Raw genomic sequence first — 13,448 nt, 5'->3', positions numbered from 1 at the left:
TTTGTTCTTCTATCTTAGTAGTGTTGAGAGATTTGTCTTCTAGCTCACTAGTTCTGGCTTCTATCTCTTCAATTCTACTCCTCTGCCCTTTCAGTGTATTGTCCATTTCTGATATTCTATTATTAATCATTTGGACCTCTTTCTGTAGGTTTTGAATTGTTTCCAGTGCTCAGGCACCCTATAGTCACCAGAATGGAGGTGCGCAGACAGCAAGGGACCAATGAACAGCTACCAAAAGAAAAAAAATGGCCATATCTTATCTACAAACCCATCAGCTGCTCCTTGGAAACCCTGTGTAGTGTCACTATGAGTTGTAATTGACTCAGCAGCACTCAACAACAACAAAGAGTGACTCATACCTCACAAAAGTACTGTAATAACGACTACAAATGTGTTATAGCAAAAGGTTACAGATCAGGATCAGCATAAAGAAGAGGTGAATAGCATGAGGTCTGGGAGGTTCCCAACCTGGAGCTATAGTGTCCTAAGTGGCATGTTACCCTCCTTCATGTACTGATGTCCTTTCACCAACTAGGAAGCTCTAGTAGCTACTGTGGCTGAGCCTTTATTGTTTTCATTGTATAGTCATGATTGATGCCTCATTGGATATGTATGATTGATTAAGTCATGCCCTCTCTACATCCTGAGTGTAGCCAACCAGGTGATCTTTTTAGCCTGCCCAGACCTCCCTCCCCCACTAATTTGAACATAAATCCTCAAGTGTTATCTGGAGGTTTTAGAAAACAAAGACATTGTAATTGCTTAGGAAATTCCAAAGGTTCTCTCTCAGAAACCAAGGACAAAGAATTCTTTTTCTAAAAAATATAAACTAGATTTCTTACAGTTACGGCCAGATGATTAGATGTGTGTTTGAGTTGGGTTTTCTTATGCCACAGAGGAGTTAATGATGTGTGCTGCAGTAAAGGTATCACACTTTCTACTGAGAAAGGCAAGATCCTGAGAAATTGACTGATTTAAGCATGAATTTAAGTTTCTCGAAATAATTGCTAATACTGTAACAAAGCTTTCCTTAGTTGTACAGTGTCTTCTAGAACCTGGGTGGTGGTGGTTGTGTACTGTTGAGTCCATTGGCACTCATAGTGACTCCGTGTTGGATTTTCAAGTTTGCTGTCTTGCGTCAGCATTAGCAGCATACAAGTGCTGAGTGATTTGGAACTTGTGTCTAATGTTTTCCCTAGGGCCCAGTCTTTTGCGGAGCGCCTGCGCCTGGGGATTGCTGTGATTCATGGGGAAGCACAGGATGCTGAATCTGACCTGGTGGATGGGAGGCACTCCCCGCCCATGGTCAGGAACGCTGCTGCCATCCACCCCAGCCTGGAAATTCCCTGTGAGTGTGCCGCTCAGGCCCCATGTTATCTACTCTGCTTTTCTTACTGGGTCTAAGGCAGCTTCACTTGTTTTTTCTTTTCATATGTAAACTCCTCTTCTCTTGGGTTTTCTAACTGACCCAAACTCACATCCCTTTCCTGGATGGATGGCCTGGGAGTGGTACAGCCTTATGGACAGCAGTTTGTTCAGTGATGACACGTCCACATTGTTACACTGACCCAGTGATGGTACTTTGACTTTCACTCACTCAGTCATCCATATTCCTAAGGGAAACTTGAGCATAAGCAAAAGAACTTTCTGTGCACGGTTACTCACTCACTGTTAATGAAAATTATTAGAAAATTCTAAGTGCTTTGTCTGAGGGTAGAGTTCAGTAAATTATGTTTTAACAGTATGCACGTAGCCTTTAAAAAGAATTACAATTGTGAGGAAATGAGAAAATCTACGGAATCTGTGTGAATAAGGCAGGATACAGAATGACATAGCTGTCTGTGCAGGGTCCAGGAGGGAATATGAAGAGTGAAAATAGTTATGATGGAGGAGTAGAATTTTGCATGAATTACTTTTGTTCTTAATATACTTCTTTCAAGCTTTAGTAAAATCTTTTCAGTTAAGAAAAAATACTGTCTTTGGGTTCTTGCTTTCCCTAGGAGTTTGCTCATTTATGAATAGAGGAAAAATTCAGAGGCGATGTAGCTGAGGTAGCCATCAAGTTGCCGAGAGTCCAGCAGTACCTTGTGGATCTAGATGGTGAGGTGGGGCTTTAAGGTGCTTGTTCCAGGCATGGGTTAAGTGGGTACCAGGACGACCTGGACGGGCAGAGACAGTGGCAGTGTCTGGCTACTTCACAAATCAGCTCTGTGCCCTTGGGCAAGTTGTCTCACCTTTCCAGCCCTGGGTCAGAGTTTGTACATGGGACATGCCTACACAATGATGAACCTAGGGAGACCTCCCCAGTCAGCTGCTGCTTGTGTCATCATTATCCTTGTCAGTGAGTTAGGAGATGGTCATTGTTAGCATGATGGCCTGTGGTGTGGCTGGATGGTCTTGGAGATCCTTGGAGGGAAGATATGGAGATAAGTTATTGCATGTAAATGATTTCTTTTAGAAAGATCAGCACAATTCTGGTCCTTATGAATCCAAGGTTAAAGATATCCCAACTGTTTAACTCTTCTGACATGTTATTCCACGCCATAATCCTTGATAACAGTCACCACTTCTTATTTCCCTCAAGTCCCAGGGTTCTGTAACATCCTGCAGTGGCTCACAAAACTTACAGTTGTCGAAAGAAATGGATCTTATAACCGTGGAGGCTGGCAAATCCCAAATCTGTAGTTCAGAGAAAGTTGGAGTCAGACTATGCCCCCAGTGGAAAGAAAGGGTGGTGACTTGAGTCATACCTTTTAGTAAGGTGGAGGCATCCTTAATCTTTAGTTCCACTGTAATCTTTACTCCTTAGCATCTCATTTAAAAATGAGTCCATAATCATAGGCATAGATGTTGTTCAGTGTCAGTACTGACTCATAGCTATCCAGTAAAGGGTTCCCAAGGAGCAGCTGGTGGGTTTGAACCACCTGCCTTTTGTTTGTCAGTTCAATGCTTAGCCTACAGTGCTACACCAGTCGTATAGGTAGGATTTACAATAGATCACAAAATGGAGAAATTTGATGAGAAGGGCCATAATAAATAATTAGCTGTTTTCCAGGTATGTAGTACTCTGCTGGGGGCAGACTGGGTAGAATTTTGAATTGCCAGTATATATCCCTGGGTTATATTATATTGGGGCCTGGTGTGCTGCTGTAGGATAAGCACGGGACTCCTACTGCAAGGTTGGTGGTGCAAACCCTCAGAAATTTTGTACAAGGCTGCTATGAATCGGAACTGACTTGATGGTATTTAACAATAGCAGTATCTAAGTTTAGAACACCATGTGTCTGAGTCTTAAAGTAGGAGAAAGTTAGCAAACTGGATGTTTTCAGAAGTCTAGTCCTATTTTTGTTGTTGTTTAAAAAGACTAGTCCTATGTGGTCTGGTATGGTGCTGTGGGTTAATGTGCTGGACTGCAGAGTCGCTTTGAACTGTGAGGTCGGTGGTTCAAACTCACCAGCAGCTCTTTGGAAACCCTATACATGGTCATTATGGGTTGGAATCAACTTAACAACACTTAACAACAACAACAACAACATATTGTGTAGGGATAGGTTGCAATGAAGATTCAAGTAGTAATCACTAGAGAGGACCTTTTTTGGAATGCACTATAGTTTTAATTTCACAGATCCTGAATATTGACTCTTTCTTTGCATATTCAATGGTGAGGCACCCTATGTATAATGCTTATTTAATAGCAAATGGGTATATAAAGGGAAAAGAAAGTATTATTCCGATTACATTTTAAAGAAAAGATTTTGATAGTATTAGGTTTTGAAACTTTTATAGCCTGTGGTTTCTCATGAAAAAAATGCCAACTGAAAAGAAAAATAATAACTTTTCAGAACAGAATTAGTACATAATTATTCAAAACCTGGATGATGCATAACACTTGTCACTTAGCTGGGCGTCCTTCCGTTCTTTTCATCTGTTTTCTAGGGCTGCGGTCACTGTTAGGTACATACTTAGTGTCTCGAGCTATTTTCTCCAAGTCATTGCAAAGTTTTGTCAACAGAATTTTTTGGCAGTCTAACAATCCCATAAACTTGGATTATTTATGTTGTCTCCTGTCGTTTGCCAATATAACAAAAGTGGTGCAACAGATGTATTTGGGCAAAAGTCTTTTCTGCACTTGAGTTTAATTTAAAAAAAAATAAATTTCTAGAAGTGAGAGGCCATTGTGTTGTACTGGTAGTGTAGTGGGTTATGCGCTGGGCTGCTAACCACAAGGTCAGCAATTAGAATCTGCCAGTCACTCACAGGAAGAAAGACAAGACTTCCTGTTCTTGTAAAGATTTACAGCCTCAGAAACCCTAAACAGTGTCGCTGTGAGTTGGAATTGACTCAGTGGCACACAATCACCACTACCACCAGTATGTGGCCATCTTGATTTCCTAAAGGGCTTTGCCACTAATCTACTCTTCCACCAGCATTGGGAACGAGTACCTGGAAACAAGAGTGTTAAAAATGTAAAAATTAATTCAGTTCTGGTTATCTTGCTTTTTTTTACTTTTATTTGGCCTCAACTAGGACCCCACCTAGTAGGTTCATGCATTGCATTTGATTGCTATGAGTCTTTATTTTCCTTGAATCTAGAACATTAGTTTTCACTTGGAATGGGGACATTTGGTAGTGTCTGCAGACAGTTTTGATTGTCATAGCTATCAGGGATGCTATTGATACCTAGTGGAGAAAGACATTGCTAAGCATACTACCGAGTCTTGGTGTGGCGCTGTAGGATAAGCACTGGACCACAAGGTCATCAGTGGTTCAAACCCACTAACCGCTTGTTGGAAATCTTAAACGGGATCACAGTATGAGTCAGAATTGACTCAATGGCACTTTAGCAACAAAACAACAACAACCATCCTACAGTGCGCAGGACACCTCCCAAAACAAAGATCTGGCATAAAATATCAGCTGTACTAAGGTTGCAAAGCGGTGATCTAGAACACGCCTTCCACTTTTTCTTTCTTCAGTGCCATTGACATTTTAAAGAATTTGCTTTATATTTTTAGTGTAGAAACTTTGTGTTTGTTTTATTCTGACCAGTGCTGATACCTAAAGAAAAGCCTCCAATCACAGTTGTTGGCGATGTTGGAGGAAGGATCGCCATCATTGTGGTACGTCTTACCTTTTACTGTTTCTATTAATGCCCTGTTGGTTGTTGGCTATGTGTCTACTTATAAATAGGTCTGTTGACATATATGTATAGCTAACTCTTAAGTTAAGTTGGTGCATTGTGCTAAGTGTTGTTTACTTTGCCACAAAAAAATTTAAAATATCACGCAGTTGGTGTTATTGGTAATAACGTAAGATTTTTGCATGTTAAAAGCAGGATATACAATTTATTAAACTGTTTAAAATACTCATCTTCTCACACTTCACAAAATCAGTGCATGAAAAACCTATATTTAATGTCTGTTTAGTATGTTAAGCACCTTGCAACCTACCACCCAATTTAAGAATCGGCATGTCTCCTCTGGCTGCATTCTCCTTTCTCCCTGAGGGTGTCACTAGCCTGAGCGTTGCTCTTTCCTGCACTTACTGTCTTTATACCATGCACACGTTTCCCTAACACTGTGTCATTTTGTTTGGTATCTTTTTCTGGTTTTAGAAATGTTATCTTTATGTCCTTTTTGTCTTTTTTATGTCACACTGTGGTTGAGATTTGTGTACAAGGGGATATGTATTATAAGCTGTTCCTTTCTATTGCTGTCTGGTGTTCTGTAGTATGACTGTCATATAGCTTATTTACCTTTCCTGCAGGCACTAGACACAGGCTTTTGCTATTCCCAAATAATACTGCTTTGAACCTTCTTGTTCCTATTCTTTGATGCATATGTGCAAGAGGTTCTAGAGACCTAGGTGTAGGGCTGTTTAGTCTGACAGTGTACACATGGTATAACTTTTCTTGGTGTTGCCAAATTGTTTTCAGATGGGTGCACAAGTTGGCTAACATCCCAGCACTTGGTGATGTGTTTAAACTTTTTCAAGTCAGAAAATCTCCTCCATCACCCTGAAGGATAACAAATGTAACCCTAACCGTTACTAATAAAATGTATCGTATTAGCAGAAAGATGTTAGGAATTCAGTAGCACTTTTTTATTTTCTATTAAAACTGCATTTAAAAAACAACTTTATTTCAAAGTAATCATAGATTTACGGGAAATAGCACAATGATAGGAACTTGCGGATATGTACCTGTCCAGGCTAAATGGATCCTTTTCCACATCAAACTTGTCACAATGATAGTCAGACGCATTCCTAGCCCTGGTGGTCTACACTCATGTTAGCAGAAATGTTCCCCTACCTTTTGCTCAATCTGTAACTTGACAGGATGACATCATCGATGATGTTGACAGCTTTCTGGCTGCAGCGGAGACCTTGAAGGAAAGAGGAGCATATAAGATCTTCGTGATGGCGACCCATGGCCTTTTATCTTCAGATGCTCCACGGCTAATTGAGGAATCTGCTATTGACGAGGTACCAGTCTGAGCATGGCACATGCCACCCTAGCACTTTAGATCTGTTCTGTTGTTACTGAGATCTGGGGGAGAACGGGTAGCTGGGGAGTTACAAGTAACTTTGAAATACAGGTTATGTTTGTGTGTCACTGAACCTACTTTTGTTCTTTTAGCCGTGGTCACAGCTAATAATCATGATAAGTCTCATAAATGAACCCTTGCATCACACTGGGCATCCGGCCATGTACTTTCATCTTATAGCCCTGGATTGTTGAGGCTCTTCCGCTGCTTAAATATGATAGCACCAAACTGACCTTCCCACAGCACTCTCTCCTTCTCTATTTGGTTCAGTAATTCATTGCAGTAGCCACACAGAACTTAGACACCATACGCACAGGTATGGGCTTATTTGGGAAGTTTAACAAGGTTACATACAATTTAGGTTCAGATGTGTTTAAGGCACAGCTCTTCCAGTCAGCTTCTGATAAAAGCCCACAGGACACACCACTCCACCATAAGTCACAGTCTGAGGGTACTCTGGGCTCCAGCTCCGTGGGTCAGCAAACATTTATTTGAGCCATTCTCTCTTATTTCTTCATGTGAGCTAAAGTTGCCTGTTGTCTCTGGGGTATTGTGAAGTTGCAGTGTTTGTATTTAATTGATGATTGTGTGGTGTGTTCTTAGGCTCTCACCAGTTGTCTCCAGTGGGTGTAGTTAGAGAATGAAAGTGTGTACAGTGTTCTTGGCTGCTGTTCACGCACATCAGTTTAGGTTGGGTTTGGCTGGTGTTGGCTCCTGTCTGTTATTTATTAGATGGTACAGGTGCTGGTACTGGCTCTTGCACAGTGGGTTAGAGCTGCAGAGGGTATGGTTGTAGTTGGACTATATGGGAAAAGCTGTTGTTTCCTGTTGGATGAGAAAGAGAAAACCCTTTTCTCTCCGAACACACATAAGAAAACAAAAGAGAATAAACAGGAAGCCAGCAATGCAAAGAAATAATAATAAAGGGAGAAAAGAAATAAAAACAGGCAGAAAGCAGGAAAAAAGAACATTCATAACTATAAAGACATAAGGACAGGGAAATTAAGCTATAAGAGAGAAAATAAAAAGAAAAGGAAGAAAAAAAGAGAAAACACAAGAATAATTAAAAAAAAGAGAAGAGGAACATAAAATAGAGCTACAGAAGAATGATATAGAGAGGAAAAAGAAGTAAGGGGAGAAAAACCCCACACTTAGAAAAATAGGGAGAGGGGAGATGAAAAGAGAGAGTAGAAGAGAAAAAAATGGAGAAGTGATTAACAGAAGAAAACAAGGACAACAGTAGAGATAGGAAAAATTCAAGAGAATGGAAAGAGAAGGAAGAGGAGAATGATTAAAATAAAAAACAATGAACAAGAAAAGGAAAAAACAACCCCAAACAAAAAAGCAGTGGAGCTGTTGGAGCTGGAGAGGAGAAAACTCTGGGGACTCCTGCAAGCCAAGGAGCTCAAAAGTTGAGTGTGGAAGGGATGGGTGAACATAGATGCTGGCTCTAGCTAAAGTTCCTGTTGGCCTTCTTACCTGTGTTCAGGGCACTCAGTCCAGAAGGAGTTCATGGAGACCCTTGATGGAACTGGTTTCAGTGTCTGTTAGGACTACAGGGCAGCTGGGGGCAGGGTGACTAGTTAGTGTCTGATGAGTTCTGTAGGTCTGAAGCTGAGCCCAGCTGAATGCAGGTATCAAAGTGACACAGCTGGCCCCCACTTCACACTGGTGAGATTCCTGATCCTAAACTGGAGAGCAGCAGGGTCTGTGCTGTGGATACGTGAGTGTGGCTTCCCACACCTCTGCTCACCAAGGAAGTGTAGGGAAAAAGAAGGAATCACACCTTTCCTGTCTTGTGTATGATTCTGCTCTGCCAAGCCATCTTACCCCATCTGACTGGCCATTCACCAGTCTGTCTCCCTTTTTCATTGTCCCTGCTCAGCTTCTCCTCCTAGTATACACTCAGTCCAGTTCTCTAACTGTTCCTCTGAATTTCAGGGTTCTAGGATTTTCATCTGTGTCTGTTTCATTTGATCTCTCATATGTTTGTTGTAGACAGTCTGGATAGTATGTCTGCCTAGTCCTCTATCTTGCTGGAAATCCAAACCAGAATATTTTCACGTGAAAGTTGGACTCTTAAGTAAGAAAGACCGTAGAAGAATTGATACATGTGAGTTATGGTGTTGGATAAGAATATTAAAAGTACAATACAAACAAATCTGTGTTGAAAGTACAGCCAGAATGCTCCTTAGAAGCTAGGACCTTGTTTCTCATACTTTAAATATATTATCAGAAGGGACCAGTCCCTGGAGAAGGACCTAAAGTGGAGGGTCAGTGAAAAAGAGGAAAACCCTCAACAAGATGGATTGACACAGAGGCAGCAGCAGTGGACTTGAGCCTAACGACAGTTGTGAGAATTGCACTGGACAAGGCAGTGTTTCATACTGTCGTGCATAGGATCACCGTGAGTCAGAACCAAATTGATGGCACTAACAATAGTAACAGCCTTCTTAAAATAAGGTAACCATTTGTAGACTGCTATTTTCTCTGGAGTCCTGGTGTGGCACTGTGGGTAAATGAGCCAGACTGCAAAGCCGTTTGAACCACAAGATTGGTGGTTCAAGCTCACCAGCTGCTCCTCGGAAACCCTATACAGGGTTGCTAAGGATCGGAATTGACTCGATGGCACTTAACAACAACATATATAAATGAAGAAAAGATTGAAGGCGTCAAAGACTTCATTTTGCTTGGATCAACCATCAACACTCGTGGAAGCAGCAGTCAAGAAATCTAAAGAAGAATTGCATTAGACAAATCTATTGCATGAGACCTCTTTAAAGTGTTGAAGAGCAAAAGTGTCAGCTTGAGGACTAAGGTGTGCCTGACTCAAGCCATGGTATTTTCAATAACCTCATATGCATGTGAAAGCTGGACAGTGAATAAGGAAGACCATAGAAGAATTGATGCCTTTGAGTTATGGTGTTGGAGGAGAATATTGAAAATGTCATGGGCTGCTAAAAGAACCAACAGCTCTGTGTTGGAAGACGTGCAGCCAGAGTGCTCCTTAGAGGACAAGATGGCCAAACTTCGTCTCTCATACTTGGGACATATTGTCAGGAGGGACCAGTTGCTGGAGAAGGATATCATGTTTGGTAAGGTAGAAGGTCAGAGAAAAACAGGAAGACCCCTAGTGAGATGAATTGGCCAAGTGGCAGCATTAGTGGGCTCAAGTGTGGCAACAATAGTGAGGTTGGCCCAGGGTCAGGCAGTGTTTTTGTTCTGCTTTGCTTAAGGTTGCTATGAGTCAGTAAGGACTCAATGGCACCTAACAACAACATAAGGTTCTTATCTAATCTTATTGCTATTGTCGATTTAGTCTCTTATGTTGTTGTTGTTGTTAGGTGCTGTTGTTGGTATGGACTAATAGTGACCCTGTGCACAACAGACCGAAACACTGCCCACCCCTGGGCTAACCTCACAGTTGTTGCCACGCTTGAGCCCAGTGTTGCTGCCACTTTGCCAATCCATCTCACTGGGGGTCTTCCTTTTTTCTCTGACTCTCCACCTTACCAAACATGATCTCCTTCTCCAGTGACTGGTCCCTCCTTACGATGTCCAAAGTATGAGAGACAAAGTCTGACTATCCTGGCTTCCAAGGAGTACTCTGGCTGTACTTCTTCCAACACAATTCTATTTGTTCTTTTGGCAGTCCATGGTACTTTTCCACCTTCTCTTTCCACAGATGTAGTTAATTTGATTTCTGTGTATTCTATCTGGTGAGGTCCATGTGTATAGTTGTTTCTTATGCTGTCTACAAAAGGTTATTGAAATGAACAAATCATTGGTTTGCAGAATTCTGTCATGAGAGCTCCAGCATCATTTCTGTCACCAAGGTCATATTTTCCAACTACTGATCCTTCCTTTTTGTTTCTAACCTTTGCATTCCTATCGCCAGCGATTATCAATATATCTTGATTGCATGTTTGATCAATTTCAGATTAAACATGTTGCTATAATTCTTCTATTTCATCTTCACTGGCTTTAGTGGTTGGTGCATAAATTTGAATAATAGTGGTCTTAACTGGGCTTCCCTGTAGGCACATGGATTTTATCCTATCACAGACAGCATTGTACTGCATGACAGATGTTCTTTTTGATGATGAATGCAACACCATTCCTCTTCAATTTTTCATTCCTGGCATAGTAAACCATGTGGTTGTCAATTCAAAATGGCCAATATTAGTCCATTTCAACTCACTAATACCTAAGATGTCAATGTTTATGCGTTCTATTTCATTTTTTACAATTCCCAATTTTCCTGGATTCATATTTTATACATTCCATGTTCTGATTATTAATGGATGTTTTACAGCTGTTTCTCTTCATTTTGAGTTGTGCCCCATCAGCAAATGAAGGTCCCAAGGGTTTTGCTCCATTTGCGTCATCACTGTCAACTCTACTTTTTGACTCAATCTCATTTTGAGACTCATTTTCCAGCACTATATCTGACACATTGACCTCTTCTAGATAGCTCTTAAAAAATACAGTGCTCTAGGCAGACTTTTTTTTTTTTCACTAATTAGACTAAACTATTGTTTGGTTTTAAGGCTTCAAGGGATATTTTTGTTTCGTTTTTGTTACTGTCATCGAATCTGACTTGGTGATCGTTGTGTGCCGTGGAGTCGGTTCCAACTCATAGCGACCCTATGTATGGTTTCTGAGGCTATAAATCTTTATGGGAGCAGAAAGCTTCATCTTTCTCCTACGGAAAGGCTGGTAGTTTTGAACTGCTGACCTTGAGGTTAGCAGCCCTACTTGTAACCATTACACTGCCAGAGCTCCTAGTTCTGACTCAAGGAGGGGCTGGTAGGTTTGAACAACCAACTTTGCACTTAGCAGCCTAGTGTGTAGCCTACAGCACCACATAAGGACTCCAATTTTTTTTTTTTTTTAGTTGTGAATTGAGTGACAGTTTACATGGGAAAACATCGGCTTTACATTCATCTTACTGTATTTCGTTTCATTGCAATGATTACAATCCACTCCATGCATCATTATTCAACATTTGCTTCCATTCGCTCTCTTTTTTTTTTGGTTTACACTGAAGCACTAAGGAATATATAACAATTTAAACAACTAAAGGGTATACCCTGCAAGCCTGTCCCCTGGCTGCCAGAACACAGCCCCTCTCCCTCCTTGAGTCTTGAGGCCCCAGCCACTTCATCTCTCCATGTCATTACCTCTGCCTCCATATCTGGCATTGCTGGTTGTCTGCATAGGATTCCATAGTCTGCTCTTCTCCCAGGGTCCTCTGCTCTTGGCTGCAAGATTAACCACTCCGCTCCTTTTGTTACAAAACATCTACCTTTATGTTTGTAACAATCGCAATCAATCCTGATAACAATTATTCACTATCAAACCACAGAGTGTTTGTTATCTCCATCTCCTTTCACCAGTCCTGTCTATACAGGTTGGAAACCACTCAGTGGAGAGTCTACCTTCCCCCACGCCCTCTGAAACTAAGCTCCCTCTTGAAAGCTTATAAGCTTTATGCCTTTGTCACCCGCCCATTTTAGTTAGCCAATGTCTTAAGTTGCCCTTCCCTGTCAATGCTCTGTACAGGGGAGGGTGGGGTGGGAATGATCCTTGCTGTAAAGATTTGTTCCCTCTTTTAAGCTACTACATCCATAAATTTAGGTCAAGTTGATCGAATTATAGCAGATTATAATTTTTTTCCTTTTCTTTCTTCCTCTAGTTGAGTTCTGATCATCCAGCCATTGAAGCTAGGTCAGTTGGGTACTGTCTGCAAGTATGGGTGGTCTTATGCATCTCCCCTTACTTCATATCAGCTGGATGATTCACACTTCGCTCTGTCCATGGGCTCAGGAGGCCCCAAGTCTCGCTATACATACTGCTATACATACAGGTCTCAGTCCAGGTTGACAGAAGTCTGTTGAACATAGTCGGACTTAGCTCACAGCTTCATTACTGTTTTTCCTCTACTTCCCCTATCTGTAAACCAACATGGTTACCAGCAAGATTACATGCCTGCTCATGTATTCCCTTTGAGTTTCAATCAAGGAAGGTGGATTCCCTGAGGGGACTTGATCGCTTGCCTTGATATCTCCCCAGTGAAAAATTTGCTTGTTCTTTTAGTAGTCAACCAGATTGCCGTTGTTTGTTTTTGATTTTTCCTGCTGGTCTTTCTTTCAAGAAGTGTCTTCTATTCCTCTAGCTGCTCTAGGCTGATCTGCTTGTCTTTTCAAGTAGAAATTTCCCACCTCAGACGATTCTGGATTGGGATCAGGATTCCACCTACTGTCTTAGGAAGTGCAAAGGCTCCTCAGGAAGCCTCTTTCACTGGGCAAATTCTAGCCCCATTTTAGGTATTCCAATGAGTTATAGGCAGAAGACGGACTTACAAGCTTTCTATAGTGATGTTTCTGGCTATTCCTTTCTCTCCTCCTTAAGTGTCTATTTTACAATAGAAGGCAAGGGAAACCAAGATTCATAAGACAGTCAAGCATCTTAACTCTGTTTCCCCTCTTTTACTCATTCAAACCATGCCTCAATCCCTGTATCAGAGAGCCCTGTTGTTCCAAGGTTGAGCATACATCACTGTTTACCTCTGTTCCACTTAGCCAATGCAAGCCTGCCTAGATGTTCTTCCACCCGCCTTGTTTTTTATCTCTTCCCCTTCCCCTCCTTGTGTATTGCACCCCCCCAACACCCAAACCATTGTTTGTCTGTTCCTTACCCTGTGTCCCACCTTCCCCTCCCTCCCCTCACTCCACCTTCTACACCCTGGTAACGAACAAAGATTTTTTTTTTCCCCTTTTAGTGTGAGTATTTTTTCTTAAGCTTTTACAATAATGGTCCTATGCAGTATTTCTCCTTTTGTGTTGGACTAATGTCACTCAGCATAATGTCCTCAAGGTTTATCCATGTTATGCGGTAGCT

At 41.4% G+C, this 13,448-nt stretch overlaps 1 protein-coding gene across 3 annotated transcripts in view; it reads left to right on the top strand.

Moving 5' to 3' along the window:
• LOC102818107 (phosphoribosyl pyrophosphate synthase-associated protein 2-like) overlaps positions 1-13,448 on the top strand; it is a 124,487-nt gene that overhangs the window by 98,755 nt on the left and 12,284 nt on the right. For 2 of the 3 annotated variants that reach the window (XM_006875524.1, XM_006875525.1), the window contains 3 exons: positions 1,200-1,348; positions 5,050-5,120; positions 6,337-6,483. In XM_006875524.1, coding sequence (XP_006875586.1) covers positions 1,200-1,348; positions 5,050-5,120; positions 6,337-6,483 — 367 coding nt within the window. The remainder of the gene's footprint in view (positions 1-1,199; positions 1,349-5,049; positions 5,121-6,336; positions 6,484-13,448) is intronic. The other variant, XM_006875526.1, reaches the window with a different exon arrangement.

This window comes from Chrysochloris asiatica, unplaced genomic scaffold (assembly GCF_000296735.1).
Source record: "Chrysochloris asiatica unplaced genomic scaffold, ChrAsi1.0 scaffold00331, whole genome shotgun sequence".
Lineage (NCBI taxonomy): Eukaryota > Metazoa > Chordata > Mammalia > Afrosoricida > Chrysochloridae > Chrysochloris > Chrysochloris asiatica.
This window is presented reverse-complemented; position numbering and strand designations above follow the sequence as displayed.